Source organism: Sphaerodactylus townsendi, linkage group LG07 (assembly GCF_021028975.2).
Source record: "Sphaerodactylus townsendi isolate TG3544 linkage group LG07, MPM_Stown_v2.3, whole genome shotgun sequence".
Classification (NCBI taxonomy): Eukaryota; Metazoa; Chordata; class Lepidosauria; order Squamata; family Sphaerodactylidae; genus Sphaerodactylus; species Sphaerodactylus townsendi.
The window spans coordinates 76,503,798-76,516,327 of record NC_059431.1 but is presented as its reverse complement, the minus strand read 5'-3'; the positions used below and the strand labels follow the sequence as shown (position 1 = coordinate 76,516,327).

Sequence of the window (12,530 nt, the reverse complement as noted above, 5' to 3'; positions counted from 1 at the left end):
GATGCCCCAGAGCACAGCAGAGACTTAAGCCAATCACCAAAGGACACACATGAGATCTGAAACTTTCTTTTCGGAAATGTGCTGTGGACAAAAATGGTGTGTGCATTTCAGGGTCCAATGGGGCTTTAGACAAAAGCAGATGTTAAGCAGAAAATCATGTAAGTATATTAATTTAAGGCAGCAGTGCTACAGATAAAAAGAATATGCAAATCTTCAAATATGTGGTCCTCCCCCACCTCCCTTCAGCTCATACCTTTAACTTTGACTTGAAATCGGCTGCATTCTGGACAGGGGAGGAGAGTGAATTCTTCTGCTTGATGCATTGAATAATCAGTGCTTGCAACAACAATCTGATCTTCAGCTTTCCAAGTACTAACATCTTCCACCAGATCCAGTATGACTCCATGGACTACTTCAATCTGGAAACCTGACTTCTGTACACCTTAGACCAATGAAGGAAACAGCTAAGTAACAAGATTCCACAAAATGCCATTTTATTACTAAGAATTTTAAACAAAGAACACCAAGAACTCAATAACCATTCTGCAACATATTTTCCCTTTACTGTTCCTATTTAACCTCCTATATAAATAAGGGTGCTTAAAATCAGCAGTGAAGATCCCAGCTGCGACTGCCTATCTTTATGAGCAAGCACAAAAAGTTAGAAAGATGTTTGTATGGATCCAAACTTTCAGAAGTGGAATAGAGTTAAAGGAAGGAATATTAGCTGCCTTTCCCCTCTTTCACCAGCATCCTTCGCCATCTCACTGAAAAGCCTATGGTTAAGGTGGAGGACCTTCAGAAGAATTTAGAATGTGGCACATGGTCTGCAGTTTGAAAAGAGATATCTGCAGAAAAATTCCACCCACACTCTTCCAGAAACTTTTCTAGAGCTCACATGTTGACTCCTACATCTCAATGGAACCCACCCATAACGTATGCCACACTTCCTCATAGTCACCTAGTTTTGAGGAAGATGTTTCAATGAAATCTATACTATGGCTAGCTATGAGACATGACAGATGTGCACTTCTAATTTAACTCTGCAATAGAACAGCCTCCTTTCTCTTCCAAATTGGACAGACCTCAAGCATACTTGCCTCTTCTTTAGAAAGTAATGTGTGCACACTCTTATGTAAAAATGCTATGAATCCATCTCCTTCAGTTGCTGTAAGAAGAACACTTTAGATCAAGGGGAAAAAAATTTCCCCCATCAGAGTTGCCAGTTATGGACATATGCCAAATATTGCCAGGAATGTATTTTTAAAGAATTTTAAAGAAAAGAAATTTTACTTCAAATCAAAAACAGCAAATGATGGAAAAACAAAACACATGTGAGGAACTGAGGTCTTTCACCTGTAGCAGACTGGTAGGGGTAGGGTTGCAGTGGGGCAAAAATAACAGCATAGGAGCCGAACGATATATGCAGTCCAATTCAATCTGGATTTTTTTTAAAAAACCCAACACAATTTCAGGCTTCTGGCCAGATCACTTGCAGAGAGCACAGGTGTACCACAGAAAGGTGCTTTCAGAGCTAACTGGTTCCAGCTGTACAAGATTTCAACTATTTCATTACCTGTTTGGGTTTTTCAAAAAGACAATATTTACCATCAATCCATTCACTGAAAGCTCGCACAGCAAACTTTTGACCATCCATTGTAAAGAACTCTCTTTGTGCAAGAGCTCTCCCTCTTGTATTGTGGTTTTCATAGTCTCTCACAGATTCATTACAATCTCCATCCCCGATTATGCCAACTATAGCCCAGGCTTGCCTGCAAAGGACAACACACATATTTTAAATGGAAAGGCCCCCTAAACATAGTACTCATAAGTGCAAAACAAAGCCAGAATCCTTGAAACCCTTGTATTAAAGTTTCTTCCACAACTGCAAATAAAGCCAAATCAATAAACCTCAGAGATAAATGGTGACACAAACTATTAGATTTCAATTAAACCTTCTAACCGTTTGGAAATCAGTGTTTTTCAGAATGGAGCCATACATATAGGTTCGTATGTCATAAGACAATAATGGAAAACGATAAACCAGAGGTTCTTTTTAATGGTATCTACAGCTGAATTAATTTAGTAGCATTTTCTGTTGAATTTCAAGGAGGAGGATTTCTGTTTCAGGAGCTTCTATCATTTTGGAAAGTGGAGAAGAGGGCTATGTGTAAAGTATTGTAACATATCACAGGATGCAATACCAATATACTGAAGGTGAAAGTATGTTCATTGTATTAGTCACTGGATTTCACTCAAACTTTATTTTTAGGCAATACAGTTATTTTAATTAGCACACAGCAAATGGGAGAGGAGAGCAAAATCTCAGAAACAAGGGAAGCTGAAAATACTCCTCCCAAATAGAACCAAGAATGTGTCTTGGCAAGCTTTAAGCAAACTTAGTTTCCCGCAGCTGAATCTCAAGGCCGTAACAGGATACTTTATCAGGCTAGTATAAAACCCTCACCCTGACTTGGATGGCCCAGCCAAGCCTGGTCCTCTCAGATCTCAGAAACTAAGCAGGGTTGACACAAGTTAGTACCTGGATGGAAAACCACCAAGGAATACTAAGGCTGCAAAGCAGAAGAAGGCAACCTCTGTCTCTTGCCTTCAAAACTTTACTGGGACACCATAAGTCAGCGACTTGACAGCCCCGTGCACACACACAAAAACCCTCACTGTAGAAACACTATAAATTACTTGCCTAAGGACATAAAGCAAATCCAGATCCTCCTCTATATCCTCCTTTCCAATTCTAACTCTGAAAAACTACACTGTTCGAGACAACATTTATGCCTTTATGGTTACACCTGATTTTCCTCCTATTAGCTGAGATCTGAGGAGATAAAATTCCACTGATCCAAGATGCTAGCTCAGATGCTTTGGTATAATCTCTGTTTTATGTTTCTTGATGTTTCTTTGAGCTTGTTAGTGTAATTTATGAGCTTAGGTAAATGTGAGATTCTTAAGCATGATGTGCTCAAGTTTGCTTAGCAACTTTGACTGCACCTTCATAGAACTGGGACTTGTTAGCTTAACTGACCAGAGAATAGATCAGACTCACCCCTGCTGAGAGTGCGGGAAATATGGAAACTGAGAAACATCAGGAATAAGAACTACAGTTATAATGGAGGTGGCTTAATGGAGCATGCTGATGGACCTGACCAAAGGTTCATGGCAGCCAGAGGAAGAAGAGGAAGAAGAGGAAGAGGAGTTTGGATTTATAGCCCCCCTTTCTCTCCTGCAGGAGACTCAAAGGGGCTTACAATCGCCTTTCCCTTCCCCCCTCACAACAAACACCTTGGGAGGTGGGTGGGGCTGAGAGAGCTCCAAAAAGCTGTGACTAGCCCAAGGTCACCCAGCTGGCGTGTGTGGGAGTGCACAGGCTAATCTGAATTCCCCAGATAAGCCTCCACAGCTCAAGTGGCAGAGCGGGAAATCAAACCCGGTTCCCCCAGAGTTTGGATTTATAACTCCCCTTTCTTTCCTGTAAGGATACTCAAAGGGGCTTACAATCTCCTTTCCCTTCCCCCCACCCCACAACAAACACTAGTCAATCATCCAGATGCTGCCCCAGCAGCTTTAGCCAACTGTCTGGAGGCTGTGATGGAATGGATGAAAGAGAGCCAGCTGAAATTAAATCCAGCAAAGATGTAGTTCCTGCCAAAAGGGATGTCAATTGCTGTCTCTTGACAGGGTGCAGCATGTTCCTGCATTGTCCGTCAGGAGCTTAAGTGTACACCTGGATACTGCCTTATCAATGGAGGTCCAAGTGAATAATGCTACTTGCATGGCATTTTACCATCTTTGCCAAGTGAGACAGCTGGCACCCTATCTGTCCCAAACCGACCTAGCCACAGAGACCTATGCGACAATCACCTCCAGGCTGGATTACTGCAACTCGCTCTATGGACCTTGAGCTTGTTTGGAGGTTCTAGCAGGGGAGCGCAGTATACTCTTGACTGAAGAACGGTTAAAAAAAAAAACAATTTAATCCAGCTGATTTAACAATGGTGAAGCCAAGTCTCTCTACCATCCTTGTTTTCCTTCAAGTGGCTTGCCAACTGGCACCAACATTTCCAGCAATTATTTCATTTAAAATGTTTGTAGTTCGAGAGCTAAATTTAGGCAGAACAACTTTATTTCTTAAAACCTATCCCTGGCATTTTTAATACACATTCCACTCCATAAATACTTTCTCAAAAATATGTCTAATCACCAATTGCCTAGCGTAATTCAGACTACTCTGTATATGGTTTACAGACCAACTTTGTTCACTCTCAAGGAATGTTTAAGTCCAATAGGATACCAACTACGTATCCCTGTATCACTGCTACCATAAGGCATACTACCATAAGGCATACTCACTGGATTACAACATGGGTAGTAAGAATTACACAGCAGAAACAACATGAGTCGCCCTCCCTCCCAAAACGAGTCAGGTCAGATATAACAACAAACATTATGCACAACACAATACTAGTGCATGCACTCCACACTGTGCATCTCAGATCTGCAAATACATACTTGCATGGTTATCATCCTCTAAATCTGTGAATGACCCATTTATTATCCTGTTTGTGCAGGCTATCTCTGCTTCCCCAAATATGCATTTGATAACATTCCTCCATCTGTGCAGCTCTGATCTAAGGTAATCTATAGTTAATATGAAAGCACCAACATATGTCTACTTTCTGAACTTCTGAATCAAATATGACACATTCTGGGAAGAAATAAAGCTGATATAAAGAGGAAAATAATTAGTTTTGTCAGGCTTATTCAGTTGTGTGTGTGCGTGTGCGTGTATGCATTTAGCTTTAAAAGTATCACTGAGGCAGAAACCGGGGCAGGTTAAAAGGCAAGATCCAGCATGGTACAGTGGTTAAGAGCAAGTGGACACTAATTTGGAGAACTGGGTTTGATTTCACACTCCTCCACATGAGGGCAGAGTCTTATCTGGTAAATCAGATTTGCTTTCACACGTCTACATTCCTGCAGGGTGACCTTCTTCTCAACACTCTTTTAACCCTACCAGCCTCACAAGGTTGAGAGAGGAAGGGAAAGGAGTTTGTAAGCCCCTTTGAGTCTTCTTACAGGAGAAAAAAGCAAGGTCTCAATCCAAACTCCTCCTCCTCCTATACTACACAATTGTTTAAATTGTACACCGCCCAGAGCCCTTAGGGGATAGGGTGGTATAATAAATCCAACTAATAAATAAAAATACATAAATATAGTCTGGAAGACTTACAGTGCAATCTTAAGAAGAGTTATACCATTCTAGGTCCATTGAAATCAACAGGTTTAGTGGAGTATAATTCTGCTTAGGATCACATTATTAGAGTACAATGATGCAAACTATTTATAGCCTATACAACCTCTAGTGAAAGAAATCTACCCCAGAGTCTGTGGCTAGACCTTCTTTCCTCCAAAGGCCATCTTTATGAACTCTATGAACTTGAGGAAGAGGTAGATTGGTATGATTGTTGGACCCCCTGAAGGGAGGGGCTGGCACAGGAAATCAAGATGATTACCATCTGGAGTAGTCCTGGCTGTGTTAGGAAAAACAGCCTGGGACACTTTTCATGTCTCCTGAAAGGATATCTGTATAGACTGAAACTGGAACAGACTTTTCTTGAATGCTGTATAGGAAGAAGCTTTTGGTGAAAAGAACCATCTAAGAAAAAGGGTACGAGTGTCTAGTATATTCCCCCACCACTATGCATTGTTACAAGAAAGAAATTGTGTCCTTGCTGAAGAACTGCTCCAAGTGAACCCTTGGGGCAATTTAATTGGGGAAACACTGTGCCACAAAATCTCTGGAGGGCTTGCATGGCTACAACCAGAAATCAACCATTATAGCAATGTTGAACCTTCCCTATATTGGCAGGCTTTGTCTAGCCTAGAAATCTTACTGGCTTGTAATTTACTGTGGCTCCAAGGCCAAGGTGATTAGTTTACACCTACATAAGAAGGGAATCAGGAATCGTCCTGACTCATCTCTGCTCCTCTGGCCAAGACTTCTGAGGTGGCTTGGCGGAAGGAGGATGGAATACATGGACACATGATGATTTTTACTCCAGCACCAAACAAGGCTGGGCTCTGTCTCTTGAGGCTCTCCCAGTCTTTGCCCTCTCACCTGACATTATCACCTTACACTTTGCTCTCCCCCTTTACCAATTTGTGGGACAAGGAATGTCTTCCAAGTTCACATCAAAGAATTTCCCTTAGCAATAACTGCCATTCCTTCTGACCTGACTGAGATGGTGATGGTGAAAGCCTGGAATAAAAGAAAAAAACACACACTAGAATTGTCTAGAAAAGCACCTTCTCCCCAGGACACCTCCTTCATATTTTTCCTATAGAAAAGCTGGGTCATTACAAGAGATACAAAAAAATACAAAACCTCTGCTATGAATTTTTTTCTTCTTCTTGAAATAACTGAAGTGCTTTTAAAGTATTACTCAGTCAAAATGTACAGTGTGGAAGTCTGATTGCTCCCACCCCCGTGTTTCCTACAGATGAGCCTTGATTGATTTTTGTTCCACACTTTTTCCAATGAGCTCAGCAAACTTTGTTTTTTCTCTCTTCTTTTTCATCCTCACAAAAATTCTACGGTATTTGATAGCGACTGACCAACCCAAGGTCATCCACCAAATTTTAAGATAGAGTACGTATCTGAACCTGTATCTCACAGTTCCCAGTTCTATGCTCTAACCATTACACATACTGGCCCCATCTGCTTGCCTAACAAAAGCAGGAAGATAACTGGTAACTGGATGGAAAGTTCCAATACCCAGGCGAATACTTTTTGCCCTACCTTCTTGTCCCAGAACCCAATGTAGAATGATCTCTTATCCTTGAAGCTAGAAAGTCTAGAAACAAGTCACTTTTAATCATTCTTCCTTTCAGAGCAACAAAGCACCTTAAGAAATAATTATCACCAGAGGTAATGCTAATACAACTTTGGCTGGATAACAATATCGTGCACACTCATACATTTGTCTACAGTAGTAGTATGGATACCATGGCCCGCCAAAAGTTACCAACACCAAATAAGTGGATCCCAGATCAAATTAAGCCTGAACTGCCCCCAGAAGCTAAAATGACTGAACTGAGGCTATTCTATTTTGGTTGCATAATTAGAAGACACTGGAAAATACAACAATGCGAGGAAAGGCTGAAGGTGGTGGGAAAAGAAGAAGACCCAACATGAGATGAATTGACCACAGCCTAAACAAGGCTATTAAAGGTAGGAAAGTTTGGAGGGCATTGATTCAGAAGGTCACCTTGAGTCACAAGAAACTTGCCAGCACTTAACACACACCTAGGGTTGAATATACGTTTGCCTAGCATTCTTAAATACTGGGTTATCAGATATTAAAATAAATAATGAAAAGGTCCTACTCATCTTCTAAAAGCATGGGTAGTCAGTAAAATCAATAAAAAGGCTTAGCTAAAGGAACAACAAGGCTTTTGAATCAAACATTCCAATTTTTTCTTTCAACCGTTTCCAAGACTACAAAAGTCAGAACTAAGCCAACCACAGCATGTTACCACATTGTACTTGGATTCCAATTTTTTCTCTCTTTTTTCCTACTCGCTCTCACTGACATTCAGTAGTGAGCAAAAGCATGTCAAGGAATCCTAACAGGAAAGATACGCTTTCATGATTCAAGAGCAAAATTCACAATAGCACTGTTTTTCAGAAGACAAGGGGAAATTATCAAAGTGTTAGGGCAGTACGTTTGCCCAAAAGGAGGACAAAACTACAAACAGAAGTATTTACTTTAGACATGAATTTTCAAGTAACACATTTTGCTTTTGCAAGAGCAGCGAAACAATCTTTTCCATCTTTTACCTATAACTTAATCCTTTGACGAGCTTACTTCCCAGAAGATTTTGTATGGTTGTTCTAGTTTCATCCAGTAAGCTTTTAGCAGCTGAATCTCCTACAGCAACAGCAACAATGTGACCAAGATCCAGGCCCTTTAGAAAATCCTGAAGTCTTCTGCTTTCATTTTGAGATTCATGAGTATCAAATCTATCTATCCACAAAACTTGTGCAGTATCTTGGTCAATAACCCTCACATTTAGGCCTCTGGAAAACTCCTTCTCAAAGGTATATGAGCCAGAGGCAAGTCCTGAGGAGTGCAGAGTCTTTGACAGAGAAGTCCACGATAACTTCCGAGTGCCATGCAGTTCCAGTGTTCCACCAGGGCCCACACCCACAAACTTTTTGCCAAATGTTGGCACATAATCACCTTCATCCAATTTACCATACAAGATTATAGTTGCTTTGGATTTATATTGGCATTTCTCTGCTCCAATATGAAGCGCTCCACCATCCTTTATCAGGATAAAACGTGTTCGTAGTGTAATATTTCTGGATCCTTGTTTGTCATCACCAAAGACTAGCAATCCTGTAAGAAAAAATGTTTTTAGTAAGCAAGTTAGTACTATTCATTTTGAGGAAACAACTACTTGCTCCAAAACATGATTGTTCACTTTCCAACTACATTTAACACCTAGATTTTGCAAAAATCATGACTTTTGACTTGTCATAATTGAGAGTCAACCTATTTGCATGACAAAAGTCTGCACCGCAATTTAGTAGGCATTTCAAGCCTACTTAAGAAGATGTCAGAAGGACAGCATCATCAGCATAGAGCAGAGTGGAGACATGTAAGGAGCCCAATCGTGGGGGATGACCATCGATTTTACTTAAGGCTGCAGGGAAATAACAGAGAAATAGAAAAAATAGACTGGGTGCCAGTAGGCAGTCCTGCTTGACCCCTCTGTTGACCTTAACTGCTTCTGTTAGCGTGCCATCCCTTGGAGTTCTTACTTGACAAGTTGGAATACAACTGCATTGTGTTGAGTGTGTGTGTGTGTGTGTGTGTGTGTGTACACACACACATATACACATTAATCACTGCACTAACAATGGAATTTAAACATTAACAAACATTAACTCTAAGTACACAAATAAGTTTAACAGGAAAAGTGAATATTGTTCAGCATGTCAAGAAATATCAGAACAAAGACAAGAGAACAAAGACCTTATCTGAGAGACTGAACAAAACATCATGTACTGCTTGCTGTGTACGGTCATGTCCTTGCAAAGCTACCAACCAAATCCTGATAACTAAGCATCCCACACGGATGACAGAGAAGTGTTTTTTTAATCTGTTTATATTTTATGCACTTCACATAGCAACAGGAAATGTACCAGAATCAAGATTAAGAAATAGATCAGAAGAACAAAATCAAGGGACCTGATGTTCTACACTCATGCTAATCTTTTCATTAATACTAGCATTTTCACAAATGTTTACCAACTTTGAGAACAAACATTAGTTTTAGGAGGATGACTACATAGGATAACTATGGGAGGCAGATATACACTTTTTAAAAAAATTATGAGAGCTAGTGTGGCATAATGGTTGGAGAGTCTTAGGGTCTGGGAAAACCAAACTGAAGCTCCCCCTATAAAGCTTGACCTTGGACCACATATACATACAGACATAGTACAGGATTACTGCAGGAGTAAAGTGGAGAAGAGTAAAAACGATGCACAACACCTTTAGTTCCCGTAAGGGCGAGATAAAGGTGCATTAAGTTTCAGGAAGAAAGGAGTGTTAAAATGTGCTGTCTGTTTTAACACCAGTGCTCTGAATAATGTTTTGCAAACTCCAAGGATCAACAGATGTCATAAAAATAGCTACAGTACAAAAAGCTGCTAAGAATCTAACCCAGTGACAACAGGGTAAAAGTGGTAATAATTAGTTGTTGAATCGAGCTACAGTGTTGTCTGACTACTGGAAAAAGTGATGCTGAAAGGAATATCAGGGGGAGTCCTAACTGTACATGGAAAAGTTGCTAAGATTCCTAGATTATTCCTCCTCGGTTTTCGGAACTTGGATTTATTACCATTGCACAATGTTCTTTTGCTCTTATGACATCCTGCTTCCACTGCACAGGAAGTAAACTGGGAGGAAACTTCCTTTAGAAATAATCTTCTTTAATTGCTGTTCTGAACTTCTGTACTCTATTCTTAGAAATTACCAAAATGTACTGTAATCTTCCCAAATGCGAATTTCCTTAATTCTCAGGGTGAATGCCATCATTTCTTGAAATTCTGTTAATATCCACAACTGAAATGCTACAATTTAATTGTTAAGGATGCACTATTTTCCATAGTGCCAAGTAATGTTCAGAAACTGCTGGAACACACTACATTACACAATTATCGCTGAATTAACCCCACATTGTTTTTGTTAAATAGACACAGATTTGTTGCTCCCTCAGCATGCAATCATGCAGAACTTTAAAATACTGTAGAGTTCCAAAGCAAGGCTATTGTTACATATTTTTAAAAAGAATGTAACAGGCAAAAAAGCAGCCTATTTGGGCACACCATTTAAAATGCTTTGCAAGAAACCGTCTCAGTTTCAATAAGAATAAGAAGCAAAATTATGAAATATTATTTAAGTTTTTCCTGATGTTCCACACTCATGTCAATCTTTTCATTAATACTAGCATTTTCACAAATGTTTACCAACTTCGAGAACAAACACTAGTTTTAGGAGGGGGAAAACAGGCATTGGTACAACAATTGAACTTGTGTATGTTTATCTAAAACAGAAGGTGTCTGTAGGTGGGGGGAATGGAATCCTCCTTCTTTGGCTGTGCTCCACCACTGTGGACACATTTCCACTAGTTCATCACTAGTATTAAAACTAAACTAGCATAGAGATAAGACCTCAAGTTTCAAAGGCCCTTTCCGCACAGCAGAAAGGGCGCCTCTCCACCGGCAGAAATTATGCCGGTAGAGCGGAGGGGGCCGTTCGCACGGGAGCGTGCGAGCGGCCCCCGCAGAGGCTGACGCAGAAGAGGCAGCTCCACACAGAGCCGCCTCTTCTGCGTTCCCCCCTGCGTTCCAGACCGGCCGGAGGGCAGCGTGGGCGGGTCTCAGCAGCCCTCCAGACTGACGCTGGAGGACGAGGTGAGTGGGGGGGACGGGAAAGCGGCGTCTTCAGCGCCGATGGGAAGGGAGGTGGAAAGCGGCATCTTCGCGCCACTCAGGGCCACACAGGACGGTACTGCTGAGTTGCAGCAGCGCTGCCTGTGCAAACAGCTCCCCAGGAAACAGTGTTTTTCCGTCCCTGGGCTGCTGTTTTTGGTCCCATGCAGAAAGGGCCAAAGTGTAGAGACACAGATGATGTTATCTCACCGATATACACTTTCTGTTGTAAAAATCAGACCTTCTTCCTCACTTTATATGTAAATGCAACAGATACACAAACAAATTCCAGTGAAAGCATCTACTTTGCTTTCAAGACATACTGAACCCATGAAGTTGTCTGGCATACCTCCATCCTGTATTACTATAGAGTGCACTGTGGCATCAACATTTAGACGAAACAGATCTCCTTGCTTGATTATGAATTTCTTTTCTCTATCATGTCCAGGATTCCAGTTCTTAAGGCGAGGATTCTGATCTGGACAATTCTCTGCGATATAAAAGGAAACACAGTTATAGATAAAACCATCTTGATAGCTGGGAAACTCTTCAAAGTGGGGATAAAAAAACTTGTTTCCCCTACAAAAGGTTATTTTAATTCATTCACTTCCTGGGCTCAACTCTTATCACCCCAACATAAAACGTACCACAATTTGTTCAAAAAGCATAATACTATGATTCACAAATAAATCCTATTCTTTCAAAGGGATTTCCCCCCAGTTTAGAATTCCAGCCCAGAACAGATAGGAAGAAGAGCTATTTTAATTACTCTCCAACCATTAAACACATAATCCAATTAAAAGGGGCTATGTTTCTTTTACAGGAAGCCCATGCTTGCTCTTCAGTACTCTGAAGAAAAACAAAAGAGTTCCAAGGCTAGGGAATTGATGCCCAGAATGCCTCCCCACATGCATTTGTTCATACTTGGTAACACAGACACCCACTCGGAACAAAAGCAATCATAAGGAACCACTACTGTTGTAAGAAATGGATAGTTCAAAATAAATGTTTTGGATTATGATCGCAGGACAACAGGCAGACACTGAAAAACCCAAAAGCTTGGTGAAAAACTGCTTCCAGTGGCTTAGGCTGATTCCGCATGGGCCAAAAACAGCAGTGTGAAAACGGTGTGAAAACAGTATAAACCCTTTTACAACGTTTTAAACCCTTTTACACCATTTTCACACCGGTTTCACACTGCTTTTTTTGGCCCATGCGGAATCAGCCTTACTCTCGTTAGGATGCTGCCTACTACATTCTTTTCTGGCTGAAGCTCTGAAACAAGCTTCAAAGGCTTGTTCCCTATGTACAGCACACTGTAGAAGAAAAGTCTCAAGCATGAATGAGATTCTTTTATCCCTCCCACTATAACTGGAATGTTCCAATTTTCTATATGTTTGCATCTTTTTCTTTGTGTGCCCTCTTTGTGACATTACATTTATTTGAACTCAAGTCCAACAGTTTTAACCTGGGGTATGCAATGGGAAAACTGGATCCATAGCAGATA

The 12,530-nt window shown here is 40.8% G+C and overlaps 1 protein-coding gene across 4 annotated transcripts in view; it reads right to left on the bottom strand.

The window, feature by feature from the left end:
* CEMIP2 (cell migration inducing hyaluronidase 2) overlaps positions 1–12,530 on the bottom strand; it is a 60,009-nt gene that overhangs the window by 31,871 nt on the left and 15,608 nt on the right. For 3 of the 4 annotated variants that reach the window (XM_048503460.1, XM_048503459.1, XM_048503458.1), the window contains exons 3-6: positions 11,373–11,513; positions 7,859–8,420; positions 1,609–1,772; positions 254–442 (exon numbers count right to left, since the gene is read on the bottom strand). In XM_048503460.1, the coding sequence (XP_048359417.1) occupies positions 254–442; positions 1,609–1,772; positions 7,859–8,420; positions 11,373–11,513 (1,056 nt within the window). Of the gene's footprint in view, positions 1–253; positions 443–1,608; positions 1,773–6,136; positions 6,154–7,858; positions 8,421–11,372; positions 11,514–12,530 lie in introns of those variants that run through there. The other variant, XM_048503461.1, reaches the window with a different exon arrangement.